This window comes from Rhinatrema bivittatum, chromosome 2 (genome assembly GCF_901001135.1).
Source record: "Rhinatrema bivittatum chromosome 2, aRhiBiv1.1, whole genome shotgun sequence".
NCBI classification, from domain to species: Eukaryota; Metazoa; Chordata; class Amphibia; order Gymnophiona; family Rhinatrematidae; genus Rhinatrema; species Rhinatrema bivittatum.
This window is the reverse complement of record NC_042616.1, coordinates 107507633-107523117: the sequence shown is the minus strand read 5'-3', so window position 1 is coordinate 107523117 and position 15485 is coordinate 107507633. Positions and strand designations below refer to the sequence as shown.

General features: G+C 45.7%; 1 protein-coding gene across 5 annotated transcripts in view; it reads left to right on the top strand.

Moving 5' to 3' along the window:
* LARP4B (La ribonucleoprotein domain family member 4B) overlaps positions 1-15485 on the top strand; it is a 521092-nt gene that overhangs the window by 283105 nt on the left and 222502 nt on the right. For all 5 annotated transcript variants that reach the window (XM_029588536.1, XM_029588537.1, XM_029588533.1 and 2 more), the window contains one exon: positions 7620-7730. In XM_029588536.1, coding sequence (XP_029444396.1) covers positions 7620-7730 — 111 coding nt within the window. The remainder of the gene's footprint in view (positions 1-7619; positions 7731-15485) is intronic.

Here is a 15485-nt window from a genome sequence, read left to right as displayed (position 1 = left end):
ATCCCAGAGGCTAAATCCCCTGCATAAAATTCCCCAGTAGCTCAGTGAAATGCCTTCTGCTAACACCTCATTTTTCATAAAGTAACTGTTCTCCCAGTTCTCTCTGTTCCTTCTATAATGGGATGCAAGGTCTTTAAAAGAAGGCATTTCTGAATTAAGTAAAGTGATTAATTTCTCTTGACACAAGCCTTTATGAGAATTGTGTTTCTCTGTTGACAAGCAGGAACAATTACAACCACAAAAGTGGGTGATGTCATCCAACAGCGCCATGTCTGAACATGCTATCTTAGAGCTCTGAAGGACTAAGAAGTCTTTCTGAACATGCATGGGAGTTCCCGTGCTAATGCCACCACATGCTTCCCCCAGTCATTTTCCATCCACTTTCTGAGCAGTTGGAATTATTTGGCTCTTTGTTGTCTCTGCTATCTTTGATTTTTCACTGCATTTTCAGCATTTCACTACCTTCATTTTTCTTATTCTCTGTCTCATTAAATAAAGAAAAGGTAGTATATTTGTTTTATCAGGTAGATTCCCTATTATGTCAAATTTTTAAGAGCCCGTAAGAAACCATTCAAATTGTGCAGTAAATGTTGGCATAAAATGGCAAGCCAGGACCTCCACAAAATATGCTTAAAGTGTCTTAGACTCGAGTATGTTGCTTCAAATAGTGGTCCATGTGGTAGAATGTCCCCATGGGCTCATTTAGTCAGGGATATGAAATTGAAGGCAGAGACGCAATCATCCTCAGAGAGAAATCTATCTCAAAATGACCATCATCCATAGAATCAGAGTCCAAAAGGAGAAGAGAGAGGAGATATCCATCTCATCGCTGTAGTAGAAACGATGGCAGAAAAGGACAATCTGCCCAGTAAGCTGATAGTAATTTGTACTGTGCTGTGTAGGTTACCCCATGCTTATGTTTCCCAGACCATAAAAGTCAGGGCCTTCGTTGGTTGCTATTTGAATCCAGTTCCCCATTAACTCCTGTGTTTATCTGTTTCCCACATTAGCCTTCATTGAAGAAGGCAGATATACCACTCATCTTCAGAGCTGTCATTTAAAAAGCACTGTACTGAGAAAGCAAGGGTACAACACCATAACCTCTGGGTGCAGAAAAACTGGTGCAATCTGACAGTACCATCTTTATCTTGCCCCTTCGTGGCAGAAACCTATGGCACTAAAAACTGTTGGTGTAGATATATCATCTTGCACAAACACATTTTTTCACAAAACTTCATCTACTGCTTTCGTTCCAGAGTCTGATTCACCATTAAAAAAAGATTCCCCTCTGATTCCTCTCTTTGAATGTACCTCCTTTGTTCGAAAATTATGGTCAGATTTTGACAAATAGTTTGTCAAATATGCCATCGCTCCTCTTCACAAGAAGAGTTTTGAGAGCCTATATGCTACAAAGGCTTTCTGTACATGTTCAGTTGGTCTTCCATAATTCCTTAACAAAAGCTTCAGCAACCATATTTAAAATCTCCTGCTTCCTGTTTGACTCATTTGATAGTTTCTAGGTCTTCAGCAATAACTATAGAGGTCAGAAGATTTACATAGCCAAGAGAATTGAGTCTCAGAGAGGATATAAATGAAAAACTAGCAGATTCCCTATGTTCTGGGATCAGCTTGATTGGAAAGTTGGTAAAAGAAGCTGTGGATGTCATAAAGGAGCATTGTTCTCCTTTGCAGATCCTTGCTTCAGCTACTACAGGAGATCAATCAAATCAAAAGGTACCAGCTACAGACTTTTAGAAAACCATATGTTTACCTTTGCAGGAAAGATAGTCTCTACTTATAGGCAGTGTTTGCTTCCTCAGCAGCAAGAACAGCCTAGATCAAGTCCTGGAGTGCCACAAACAGGTCTGGTTTTTAGGATATACACGAGATATATTGGCATACAATGGGGAGGTAGTGCATGCAAAAAATACCTTATTTATATTCACTATGAATATCCGGAAAACCGGACCAGTTTGTAGCCCTCCAGGACTGGAGCTACCTACCTCTGGTCTAGAACTTGGATTTGGGACAGATCATAGGGACAATCACAGTATTCCCCAAGTTTTTGACTACAGCTTTTACAATTGGATTTAAGTTTGTCTTCGGGGGGGAGACTACAGTTTTTTTTCTTCCCCAGTGATCTCTAATCATTACAGACACATAGGTATTTCAGATAGAAAGTAAAGGTTACTGTCTAAGTTTCAATATTTTCCACCTCAAAATCCTTCAAGTCATTCCAAGGACCAACTAAAAATTCTCAAGAGAGAAAGTCTATATTTTTAGCTTGTGCAGGAGAACCTATTCTTATGTCGGGCATGGGGGCTCAGTTAGAGGTATTTCCTAATATTGAAGAAATCATGAGATCTTAGCCCCATTCTAGACCTCAGAGATCTAAACATGTATCTAAAAAAAAAAAAAGAAATTCAAGATGAATTCCACAGGTACCATCCTCCCCATCTAGAGATTGAAGATTGATAATGTTAGAGCTCAAAGATGCTTACAAACATGTACCTACTCTCAAATTGCATAGAAAGTACCTGAGGTTCACTCTTGGAGGATCAGTATTCCCTGTACAAAGTCTATATTTGGTTGAGTAGAAGCTCCTAGTCTTGACTAAGTGTTCAGCAGTTGTAGCTGCCCATCTCAGGAAGTACAATATACTAGTCGTTCCCTGTTTATATGATTGGTTAATTATATGTTATGCAGAATCTAAGCACCACAAATTTTATTTTCCAAACACTGCAGTTTCTAGGGTTTGTGGTAAATTTTGAGAAATCTAATTTTATCCTAACTCATTGTCTGGAGTTCATAGGGGCCTTTGAGTATGGAAAAAGGAAAGACTTTCCTTTTAGTCCAAAGGAAAAAAAAGTCTTCATGATGTTAGTTACATCCTCTGCAATCGGCAGGAGTTTACTGCCAGATTTTTCATAAAAATTCTGGGCCACATTGCAGCGACAGTGCATGTTACCCCATGTGCATGTCTGAACATGAGACAAACACAGTGGTATCTAAAAATGTATGGAACCAGCATTTACATTTGCTGTCACATAGTGTGTGTTGGGCAAAAGCACACTACAAAGGCAGAGTAAACACACACGTAATTAAATACCCAAGAAAGAGAATGTGTGGCGGAAAAGTACAGTACTGTTCAATATATGACCATAGAGTGAGTTATTTCAAAGTAAACAAGGGAGAGCACTTATATTACAATGTAGGATCGTTATCCAAAGAAGCCCCGACACGGCTGTGTTTTGCGTAAAGGCTGCGTCAGGGGGACCAACAGGTGTTCATATCAAGCTGGCCATAGATAGTGAAGTATATGCATACTGAGCCACAGCCGCTGAATGGACTATGGCCTTTAGATTCCAGAATCCATGGTGTAAATATAAGCCTTGTGGCTGAGATTAACAGCGTACAGCCTTCGTACAGGAGAACCTCAAGGGGACGATTAAGAATGAAAAACTTTCAGAATATTAGTTACAATTGGAATAACAAGTCATTTGCGGGACCTGCGTGGGATTTTCTTCATCTTTTCCAGACGCATTAGCTGTATGCCGGCAACTGAGATTTTGAACTCCGAATACAAAAAGCCCCCTACTGCTGCAAGTTTTGCATTCTTAATCTTCCCCCATTGTCCATTGGTAGGTGTGGTGTGGGCCCCCCCCCCCCCCCCCCCGGCACTCCTGTGCGCATATCTACACGCATAACTAAGCACATAACTGCACGCATAACCGAGCGCATAACTAAACGCACAACCGGCCACTCAGATTTACGAATGCCGAGGTGGGCCTGTGAGCACTCGAGACACTATCCAGCTGAACGCACAGGCTACAGAGTATTATGGCCCCGGCAGCAAAGAAGTTAAAATGACATTCCCTTTGTGCTGCCTGCCGTATTAGGGCTGTGCAGTCTGACCTGGAATCCTTCCTGTGTCAGCAGTGTGAGGAAGCCCAGGGAGGGCTGGAATCAGAACTTTTCCAAGTCCGGCCCCTCCCAGTTGGAGGATGGATCAGTCATAACCTTATCTGGCAACACCCCAGACCTGAGCAATTCCAGGGCGGTGTCCTCCCCAGGAGAGGGCAGTTCAGCGGCAACTACCCCAGTTTCTCCTGGGCTAAATATGGACCAAGCGGCCTTCTCTTGGTTGGAATTCTTTCAGGGCCTACAAGCCTTTGTTCAGGTGTAGTCTGCTACTGCCCCTGCCTGGCCAGAGCCCCAGCTGGGAAGACCTCGCCCTCCCAGCCCTATCAGCATGCTTTGCCTCACTAAGGGTATCCCTGACAGGGACCCGGACACCACGGATGACGAAGGGGATGTGGATTCATTGGAGGGTGGGGGAAATCCCTCCAGGCCTGGAGCCATACAGGACCATGCTTCGACTTTTCCACAGAGATGAATTAACGGCCCTGGTCTCCCAGACCCTGGGAGTTCCTGGCATGGACCCTATGTAGGAACCAAGGAAAGAAGCCCATCCTAGTCTCTCTATGGAAAGCCTCTTGCTATTTCCCAGTGCTGGAAGCCATCCAGGAGTTGATTGACGCCCTGGAAGCCAGTTTTAAAGGAGGTCGGGCCCTGGAGACTTTATACCCTCTGGACCCGGCAGCCAAAGAACTCCTGCATTTCCCGAAAGTGGGACGCCCTGGTCTTGAAGAGAACTATCCCAGTAGAGGGATGAGCGTCCTTGAAGGATGCTCACGATAGGCAGTTGGAATCCATCCTTAAGCAGGCCTTCGACATGAAAGCAGTGTCACTGCAGATCGCTTCGTGTTGTGCCCTGGTGGCTCGTTTGTGTCTACTTTTCTCAAGAGAGGCAGATAGCTCAGGGTTGCATACCAAAAAGATGATTGAGCCCACCGCGGCCTTCATAGCTGATGTTAGCTCGGACCTAGTATGCACTTCGGCCAGAGGAGCAGCCTCAGTGGTGGCGGCCAGAAGACAGCTATGGTTGCGAAATTGGTCAGTGGATGTGACTTCTAAGGTGAACCCCTCACAAAGATGACCTTTAAGGGATCCCTCCTATTTGGTAGCGAATTGGAAAAACTAACCAGTAAGTGGGATGAATCTTCAATGCCTTGGCTACCGGAAGATAAGAAAAAGAGGTCACAGTGCCTCTCTCCCATGAGGGGGTCCGGCCAGGGGCTCCCAGCACTTCCGGCCCTACAGAAACTCGTTATTTCAGACATCTCGGCCCTTGGGAAGGTTTCAGTCCTTTCGGAACAGAGAGCCATAAAGAGGAACGGGTTCGGGCTCAGGTTCGACCCAAAATTCCCAATTAATTTTGGCAGACCCATCCACGGGACGAGGAGATGGGGGCCGACTATCCCTCTTCTTTCAGCGGTGAGTCGAGATCACGTCAGAAAAATGGGTACTGGATATCATAAGTGGTTCGTATCATTCTAGCTATGGGAGACAAAGGATGACTGAGAAAACGTGGTACGCTGAGATGATTAAAAGAAAAACGTTTCCTGGTGGTTATGTATTGTCGTCAACAACAGAGGTCCCATTTCAGTAGTTACAGGCCTTGATGGTAAGGGCGAGCCATCAATGGTTTCTACCATGATGGTTAATCTCTTCTGTTTTATGGAGACCTGGTGTTGATGTGGGGTCTAAAAAAACAGATGATCCAGACTCAATCATGACTAGATCAGGAATTCTGTTATTTTTCCAGGACAATTTTACTTGAATCGTGACATGAGACATATGTCCTCAGGCAGTGTTGATACTCAGAATAGATAGTGACAACCCAATCTGTTCCCCCTATTGGGGCCAGGAGTCCATGTTTCCCTGCTCAGGATGACCTTGATTCTGAAGTCTGCTGTGACAGGAATTCCAAAAATACCCTAAGAAGCCGCAGTAGATGGACAAGCTATTTTGTTGACTACGCTCCTTTCTCTCTTCAGAGACATTGGTTCATGCCATCATTATGCTGGGTTCCTAAGAGATTGCCTGGCTTTGATGTAGGATTTACCTGCCTTTTCATGGTTTGTGACTTTCTCACTTGACTTTGCTTTCTCAAGCGACTCTCAATTCTGGTGTATAAAACAATGCAAGACTTCTAGGTTGGCTGGAGGTTCTAACCGGGCCAGTTCATCCTTAATGTGGGCTTTTAAATCCCACCAGAAGTCTCCACACAGGACCGGTTCATTCCAGTCTAGATCATTCACCAACTGATTGAACTCCATATTATACTCTGTTACAGTGTGCCAGCCTAGACAAATCCCCCAGGATCTTACTGTCTGCCAATAGAATGTGATCTGGATCACTGAAGTCCTGGGAGAGGATGTCCACAAATGAATCTACTCTGTTGAAGACCAGATCATTTCTCTAGAAAAAGGGGTTACCTATAACAGGGCTTTCTTTGTAAGCAGACTGATTATAAAATTCACCTTTAGTGATTCCAGTGTATAGGAGTGCAGGTACAAATGAAACCCTAAGTTACATTGATGCAAGAACCCCCATAACTCACCGCTATTGCTATCAAACTTCTCCAGAAGTAGGATTCAGGGTTCTGGAGGCAAGCATGCCTTGCCTGGCACTAGGCTTGTGGAGGGATTCTGTATTTAGCTGGAGAACGTGGAACTGGGCCTGCAACTCTTTCATTGCCCCAGTAAGATTCTTCACGCAAGCCTGAAGTTGCTCCATTTAGCCTGATCATTGTTTTGGGCTGGTCCAAGCTGTCTCAGTCCACTCTGCTAAGGACAGAGGCCAGGTGTGATGTTGAACAAGGGCATACCTTGAGACTGGGTGATCTGGAGCTGCTGTCTTCGCCTAGGGCAGCTGCCATTCCGTGTGGGTTGAGCCTGTGTGTGCAGGTGGCCACCAGAACTTTCAGGTATGAACAAGAATTGTTAAGGGCTGAAGACCTGGACTGGAGGAAAAGCCAGATACCAGGAGAGTAATTAAGGATCAGAACTGTAGTAGAAAACAGGATACACAGGAACAATGCCAGGAAACAAGAGATAACACTTCTGCAGGACAGACTCCAAGTGAGCTGTTGGACCAGCAAAGGTATTGCAGGCTGGAATTGCTTATATACAGTTCTCTGTTTGGGCCACATCCAATGCTGGTCCAATAGGGAGCCTGCAGCTCTATATAACCTTACTTCACTTGATATTTACTAGAGAATTCTCACTGATACACATCCTGTGGCTCCACTGCAAACACCTGGAGCTGCAGTTACGATTCCTGTCTTGACACGTGGGACTGCAAGTACGATCCCTGCTTCTGACATATGATTCCACACTTTTTACTTTAATAACTTTTTTTTTCCCAACTGGCAATGTTATTAATTAAATCACCTTCCTTTGAGTGAATGGATTATATTTTTGAGGACCTTTTGTAATTATTTTTTGTTTCAGCCTGTGTGTGTGCTGTTTCTATCCTTTTCTTCATATAAAATTGTATAAGCCTAAATAGAAAATATTATCACAGGACCATTCAGCTTAGGGTGTTCTAACTTTTATGAAGCAAATTCATTGTCTTGTTGTATCATTTGACTATAACATTCACTGTGTCAAGAACATGTAATTGAAACTAATTTAGCTGTTTTTTCACCTTGCAGTTTTTTTTAAGTTAGTACCTAGAAAGATGAAGTGACAATGTATTTCCCTTTTTTGTAGGAGGTAGAGGCACTTTTCAGGGGTGATAACTTGCCTAAATTTATCAACTGTGAGTTTGCCTATAATGACAATTGGTTTATTACATTTGAATCGGAAGCTGATGCACAGCAGGTAACTGTCAGCTGTATACTATGTTTTATGTATGCTATGTATGTGTGTATTTGATTTTAATTTGTTGACCTGGAAAGCCAGATAATTGCCCTATTGTCAAATTGGTCCCAAGGGCACAATCAAATATTTGTCTGCTTCAGTATAGTACAGTTCTTTATAAAGTCATCCAAAGCACATTTGATTTTCTGGTAGTTACATAAATTGTAATTTTTTCCCCATGTTAAAACAGTGTATTAACAATGTGTTTGACCAAACTTTAAAACATTGCTCCATTCCTCTTTATTTGTGTCAGTTCATAAATGAACTTGTAGAGGAATTTAGATTAACTAATGAAAAAAACAAAATAAAAAAACATCAAGTGATATGTTTTTATTGGTACATTAATACATTTTTCTGCAGATAAGCAGTCTGAATTAGCCTTGATGTCTGGGGAACATCCTCTGGTCCTCTAGGTGGTGGAGTTCCTCAAAGCACACAGAGCTTTGCCCTGTATGCCTGTGGGTGTTATGTACCATATGACTCCCAGCCTGCCTCAATCTTGTTCTTCCACATTGCAGGCTGCATGTGGAGCTCCTGACTCCCTTACTAGTTTGCATTCTTTGGCTACAAATTAATCTTTTCTTGTCAGAGTTTGCTGCAGATAGCAGAACAGACATGCTAAGACCACCTGGGTTTAAATCTTGCCAGTGTGGTAAGATAATGTCGGTAACAGATGGCCATGTGCTCTTACGTATGCCTAGGGGCCCGATCATGATCTATCCAACTGAAGGGACTTCAGCCTTATGTCTCCGAGAGCACGCAGACAGCGTGCAGCGAAGATAGAGAAGTAGAAGGAAGCAGCAGCAGAACTCCACGCTGTGAAACCAGCTCGAGGATCCACCCAGTCCTCTCCAGATGGGAATCCCCGAGAGCCAGGATGAAGAGGGGCTCCTTAGCAGGTCCTTCAGACAACTTAAGGACCCTGCAGAAGCATGCCCATGCTGCCTCGACGCAAGGAGCGTCTGAGGAGCATCAGCCTCGAAGACCAGGCAAGTCGCAGGCAACGCATTGACGCATCCACCTGAGGCACCGACGCATCCGCCCGGCACACAGACACGATGCCACGCTGACGCACATGTGTCAAGACTTAGGAACCATGATGCAGCATCAAGGCATCAGAGTGTGTCGGTCGATTCACCCACTCATCGACGCAAGGACCCATCCTTGGGACAGTATGATACAGTGAATGGTGCGTCGAAGCAGAGGAGACCCACAGACCATCGGGTCCCACATGGTTCTCCAGCAGATAAAGGCTTGTCACCCATAGCCCAACCGCCAGCCTTGCATGGAGCCCCTGTTCCAGATCTGAAGCTTGTTTTCTCAGACACAGAGCCGTCGTCAGTCCATGGGTTGATGGGATCTTCCCAGTCATCCAGGGTCTTCTCTGACCTATTGTCAACATCAAGGCGCAAGCGAGAAAGATCACATTTACAAGAGCCCCTAGAAAAACGACACAAGCAGGGCCCCCGCATGGAGCAGGTGCCAGTACATCCCAGATCTCCAGATTTGGACATTCTGCTAATGTCGGTGCCTCCTAGAGGGACCCACCCCAAGGGAACCCTCCCTTAGATCGCAAGGTACCCTGGCCTCCCAGGCGATGTCACAAATTTCACAAGTGCTTTCACAGTTTTTTTTATCTTTGGAACAATGCCAGGGGCAGGGCTCTCCCCGCAAGGATTCACCTTTACTGAGTGAAGACATCGACCGACCTGTGTTAAGCCCCCTTCAGGAGGCACCACAGGAGGTGTCTGTGTATGAATCATCCTCTGCATCCCCTGGCTCTTCCTCCAAACCCCCCCCCCCCCCCCCCCCAGAGGAGCAACCTTGACCTGTCTCCCTGCCAGAAGACCTTTCCTATTCCAAGTTTGTGGCGAAAGTGGGGAGTGTCCTTAACATAGAGACCAGAAAGGTGCTGAACCCCAGTGCCTCCAATCCCTGAAGCCAGTAGTGACGGGTGCTGACCCAGATGGCAACCCACCAGCCCAACTCCATGTAATGGAAGAAGGCCTATGCCATCTACTCTGCACCATTTATGGAGAGATTCGATAGCTCAGCCAAGCTTTCGGCAGGAGCTGTTGCAGCTAGACGTCTGGCATGGCTACGGGCGAGCACCATTGGGGAGGACATCCATGAAAAGTTGGCCGACCTCCCTTACATCCCGGACAACCTTTTTGGGGATAAGTTGCAGGAGACAGTGGTCCAACTAAAGGAGCAGAATGTGGTAGTGCAGTCCCTGACTTCTCTGGGGGATCAATAATCAGGAAGAAGATTCTGTTCCACCTTGCGCAAAACCCTACCTTGCGCACGGGAAGACCTTATCCCTTCTGTTGCTCACAACCCTCCCAGTCATCCAGAGAACCGCAGCCACAGCAAACGCAGGGCTGCGGTCGACAACGCAATCCATGCCAGCCGCCGGGACCCAAAGACCCAACCAGCTCCAAGACCCAACAAGGGTTTTAGGAGCACCAGATCTGTCTCTACCACTAGTGAAGGGAAGACCCCCCATTTTTACCACCTCTGGGGGGGTATTCATGACCATCAAGGGAAAGATCAGACAGTTCTACCAGAACTGCTTCCGCCGGCGTCCCACCTCCTTGCAGGAGTTAGGGATCTTATTTCCCGTTTTTTCTCATTCCCATGAAGTCGGGAGGAATTTACATCATCCTGGGACTGCAGATGCTCAACAGATTCCTTCACAAGGGGAGGGCCAAAAGGACCTCCGTCAGATCCACCCTACCCCCCCTCACAACCCAACATCTGGAGGATTGTGCGACACCTAAGGAAGATGCAGGCCAGCTTTTCCACCCACCGTACCTCTGGGCAGTGCCCCTACTTCCAGGCCAATGGACACCTACTTCCACTACAAGGTACTCCTACTTGGATAGGTGCTGTCTTGAGGGGTCCTCACCAACTGCCTAGTGGCATTGATGGCCTATTCCAGGAAACGGGGAATAGAACTGCTCCCTTGCCCAGTCAATTGACGACGGATTACCCTGGACCAATCCCTCAGGCCACGGACAAGGCCAATGAGCACAGGAAGGGTTCTCCAAGAGATGTACCCCATGCAGACTGGAGGCACCTCGAACAGCTCAGGAACAGTCAGATTCAGCGGTGCCAGGGGAAACAGACCAGTGTTTGTGGCCCATTCCGACTACCCCAGCAAAGACCACTTAACACTGGATGCGCCCTTCATCTCGTGGACGGAAAGACTGCGATGCGTCCTCCTCTCCCATTCCACTCATTTTGAGACCTGTCCAGAAGTAAATTGCGGACACAGCCGATCTCATTCTGGTAGCTCTGCGGTGACCCAGGCGATCGTGGTACGCCCATCCAGCCCATCTATTCAGTGGACAGACGGGGCAGATAACGGGGAGATTGAGAGGACAACATTAACATACCTAGATCTGCCGCTACCAAACCAGGATGTATTAGTGTCTTCCAGGAAGTACTCCACCAGGAAAAACTACCAAGCCAAGTGGATCAGATACTCGGAAGTGGTGCGGAGAGCATGGAGTAGACCCCTTTTCCTGCCCTCCGGAACATCTGCTGGAATACCTTCACTCCCTGTATCAGACAGGATTGGCAACGGCATCTGTCAGAGTACATGTCAGCTCTGTCGCAGCTTATCACCTCCCACACGATGGCTCACTGGTGTCATGCCACCTGCTTGTCTAGATTTATGAAAGGCATTCTTCAGCTGTGCACATTGATCCAAAAGTCACCAGTTCTGTGGGATCTTAACCTAGGCTAGAACAGTTGATGCTACCACCCTTTGAACCCATGGACAGCAGTCGCATAAGGTATCTCTCCTGGAAAACCCTCTTTCTAGTTGCTCTCACCTCCGCAAGAAGGGTCAGTGAGCTACAAGTGCTGGTCCACTATTCACCATACCTGGAGTTCTACCACGACAAAGTGACTGAGAACAAACTCATCCTTTCTTCCAAAGGTGGTATCAGCATTCCATCTCTACTCCTGGGGGAATTCTGCGCAAACAAAATTTAAAATTCTGTGCACAAAAACTGAAAATTCTGCAGACTTTATATTTGTCAAAATAACACAATTTACATGACAGTCTTTAAGTAACTACATTTTAAATTATTACAGAAAAAAGTTGTTAAAGTTGCAGAATTTTAAATATTTTGAGCAAAGTTTCCCTAGAAATTCACTGTAAGTGTCCCACTCGCTCTCCCTACTCTCCTGGCCAGTTTGCCCTCTCAGGCCCCAACTCCTCCACCTGCCAATATCTCTCCCCTTCACCTCTAGGCTCAACCCTTTCCACTCTATTGCCAGTCCCAGACTTTGACCTTGTTCTCAGTACTGCCTCTGTCCCTCTCTCACACACATGCTCCCTCTCTCTAATACACATACACACCCTCATACAGGCTCCCTCACATACACAATCCCTTCACACATGCTCCCTCTCTCTAATACACATACACACACCCTCATACAGGCTCCCTCACATACACAATCCCTTCACACAGGCTAGCACCCTTACATACACACAATCCCTTTTTCATACACACGAGCTCCCAGTCTCTCTCACACATACACACTCCTTCACAATCTCCTCATATAGGCTCCCTCTCTGAAACCCACACTCAAGCATCCTCCAGCCCCCCCTCTTTTACCTCCCCTGTTCTCTCTCACCCTCCTGCTCTGTCACCCTCCCCTCACATAGACTCCCTCTCTGAAACCTACAAGCATACCCCCCACTCCCCCTCTTACCAACCAAGGTGTCTCTTACCCTCCCCCACACCCCCTCTCCTCTCTCTCACACACATTCTCTCACCGGCATCCCCCCACCCACTCTCTCTACCTCCCATGCTCTCTCTCACCTTCCCAAACACCCCTCTCACCAACATGCTCTCTCACACCCTCCTGCTCTCTCATCTTCCCCACCCCCCCTCTCACCAACCATGCTCTGTCACCCTCACCTCTCTCACACACACATTCTCTCACCGGCATGCTGTGGGACGTGCTTCGTTCGAAGCGAAGATGAAGGTCCAGGTGTGCCGTTCGCGGCACACGGGGGCCTTCTCTTTTCGTGGCGAAGATGAAGGTCCAGCGCGCCGATCGCGGCACATGGGGGCCTTTTCTTTTTGCCGCAACTGGTGCGCCGGGCCTTCATCTTCGCCATGAACGGAGTGCGTCCTGTGTGCTGCGGGACGTGCTCCATTCGCAGCATGCCAGGATCTCCTCTGCTATTTTCTGCTGTGCTGAGATGCCCCCCACTCTTGCGATGGCTGCTGTCCGTGCGCTTCCGGTTTTGGAGGAAGGAAATGTACGAGGTGACAGAAAATTTGCGGGAAGGGGGAATTCTGTGCAAATTCTGCATTCCACAGTCGCGCAGAATTCCATCAGGAGTACATCTCAATCACCTTATCGACCTTCTTCCCAAAGCCACACATATCCAAAGAAGAAAAATGGCTTCACACATTAGACTGCAAGCGTGCCTTAGCCTACTACAAGCAGCACACATAATCGGAGTCCAGGGGCACTGAACTCTGTTTCCTTTAACCCGAATGCACCCGGACTCCCTGTCTCCAAGAGAATCCTGTTGTCGTGGATCTCCCAATGCATCATGTTCTATAACAACAGAAGAGCAGAAACCTTGCCAGGCTCACCAAGTCAGAGCGATGGGGGCCTCCATAGCCCACCTAAGCGAGGTACCTATCCAGGACATATGTAAGGCTGCCACGTGGTCGTCACTGCATACTTTCATTTCACACTATTGTCTCAACCAGCAGGCGGTGGTGACGCTGTGGTCGGCCGAGCTATCCTTCGGGCAGGAACAACTAAAGAGACTGTCCTCAACAGTGTACCAGGTTGAGCACACCTCCTACAAGAATAGACTACATACCACTTCCAGAGATCATGCGGTGGCTCAACTTCTTGATGGGGACTCCCCAGACATCATGGCTAATTCATCCTGCTATCCACGGGGAACCACCGTTTACGGTAAGCAAACTTGGTTTTCTTGACTAGCTTTTGAGAGCTAAAGCTCTCTTCAGGTCAGAATTCATATTCAAGTGGACTAATACAACAGTCATACTACTTAATTTAACTTGGTCTTATCTTTTTATCCAGAGTTTCTGCATGAGGGAAACTGTAGGCTACAATTAGGATTACTATGTGATTGCAAGTTTCCAGTTTTATAATTTATTAGAAGTGGAGACTGATTTATAAAGTGTGCTGGGAGAGGGGGAGAAGAAGCATTTTGATATGCTGGTAAGGTATCTGTTCTCTGTAAAGCAATGCTTCTCAGTGCAGTTCTTGTAGACTCAAACAAATCTGCTTTTTTGGATAACCAAAATATGTAAAGTATTTTGGTATCTAGACCAAATTAATGCAAATACACATAATATTTATGCATGACATACTGTGAAAATCAGACCTGTTTTGGGGCAGGGACCCATAAGGATCATAGCTGAGAACTACAAATATAAGGCGTCTACATCAGTAAGATTTGTGTACGCCCTTGATTCACAGGTTCAAATCCTGGCATGGTGGTTTCATCCATTCATCCTTCTGGAATAGATAAAATTAATACTAGTTGCAGTTGAGTAGAAATAATTGTGCTATAGATCATGTCTGTCTAAACCTACTGGGTTACGAATTGCGTCAAAAGAAAAGGTAGCTTGTTTGGAGGTGCTTTAAACATTGTTTAACCTTTATACACTCACAGGGACAATTTTAAAACTGCCAAAGTTTTGAATAAGTTGAGCTGAATTGCTCTTTTAAAATATAGCTCATAAAGCATGAAAAAAATGCCAACAGCACAGGCTGTTGTCAGCCTTATCCCAAAATGGCCTGGACATAGGAGGAGCTACCAGCACGACTGCAGTTGGCTTGGGTGTAGTAGGAGCCCCCATGGCCTGGGCTGCCCCTATACAGAAGAGAAGAGGCTACAGAGGAGGGGAAGTTGTGAGATGGGGGGGGGGGGGGGAGGGGGATACCAAAAGAGGCTAGAAAACGTGAATAGGGAAAGACAGGAAGGAAAAGAAAGCAATGGAGGAGAGAGGCTGAAAGAGAAGAAAAGGGAAACAATTTCAAGAGAGATCATTTAAAAAAAAACAAAAAACCCAACAAAACCCAACATCTAAAACATGCAAAATAGTTACAAGGAAAGGATTTTGTATCCCTAACGCCTAAATATTTTGGTTGGCATCTGTTTTCAAAATAGTTTTTCATCCTTTCAACATATTAACTTTTGTGTATCTAGGAATACTTTTATTGGCAGTACTTTCTGCCAAACAGGTTTTTATGACACTAGAAAGCAATGCATTCATACTATTTTTAATTACCTACAAATGGTGGCTTTAATGGTAAGCTCTGTGGGTGAGCTACTTCTGTAAAATTTGATATTTGAAATCTTTGGACCTATGTTTTGTAATTGCTTTTTCAACTCCAGAATGATATGTAGAAATAATGGATAACAAAGTTGTAGGTGGTAACTTTTTATTGGGCATAATGGACTAAGTTTCAAGAGCTAGATGTTTTCATCTAGTCATTGCAGTATGGGTATCAACTACAGTGTGGCAATTATGGAAAATGATACACTGAAATACTTCATCAGTGGTGGCTTGCAGATAAATTGATAAATATTCTACCACATTGAGGTGGTAGAATGGTTGAATTACTTTGCATGAGTGGATAATATTATGTAACATTGTGCACCTAGAAATACTTCTATTAAAAAGTTACTTTCCTTCA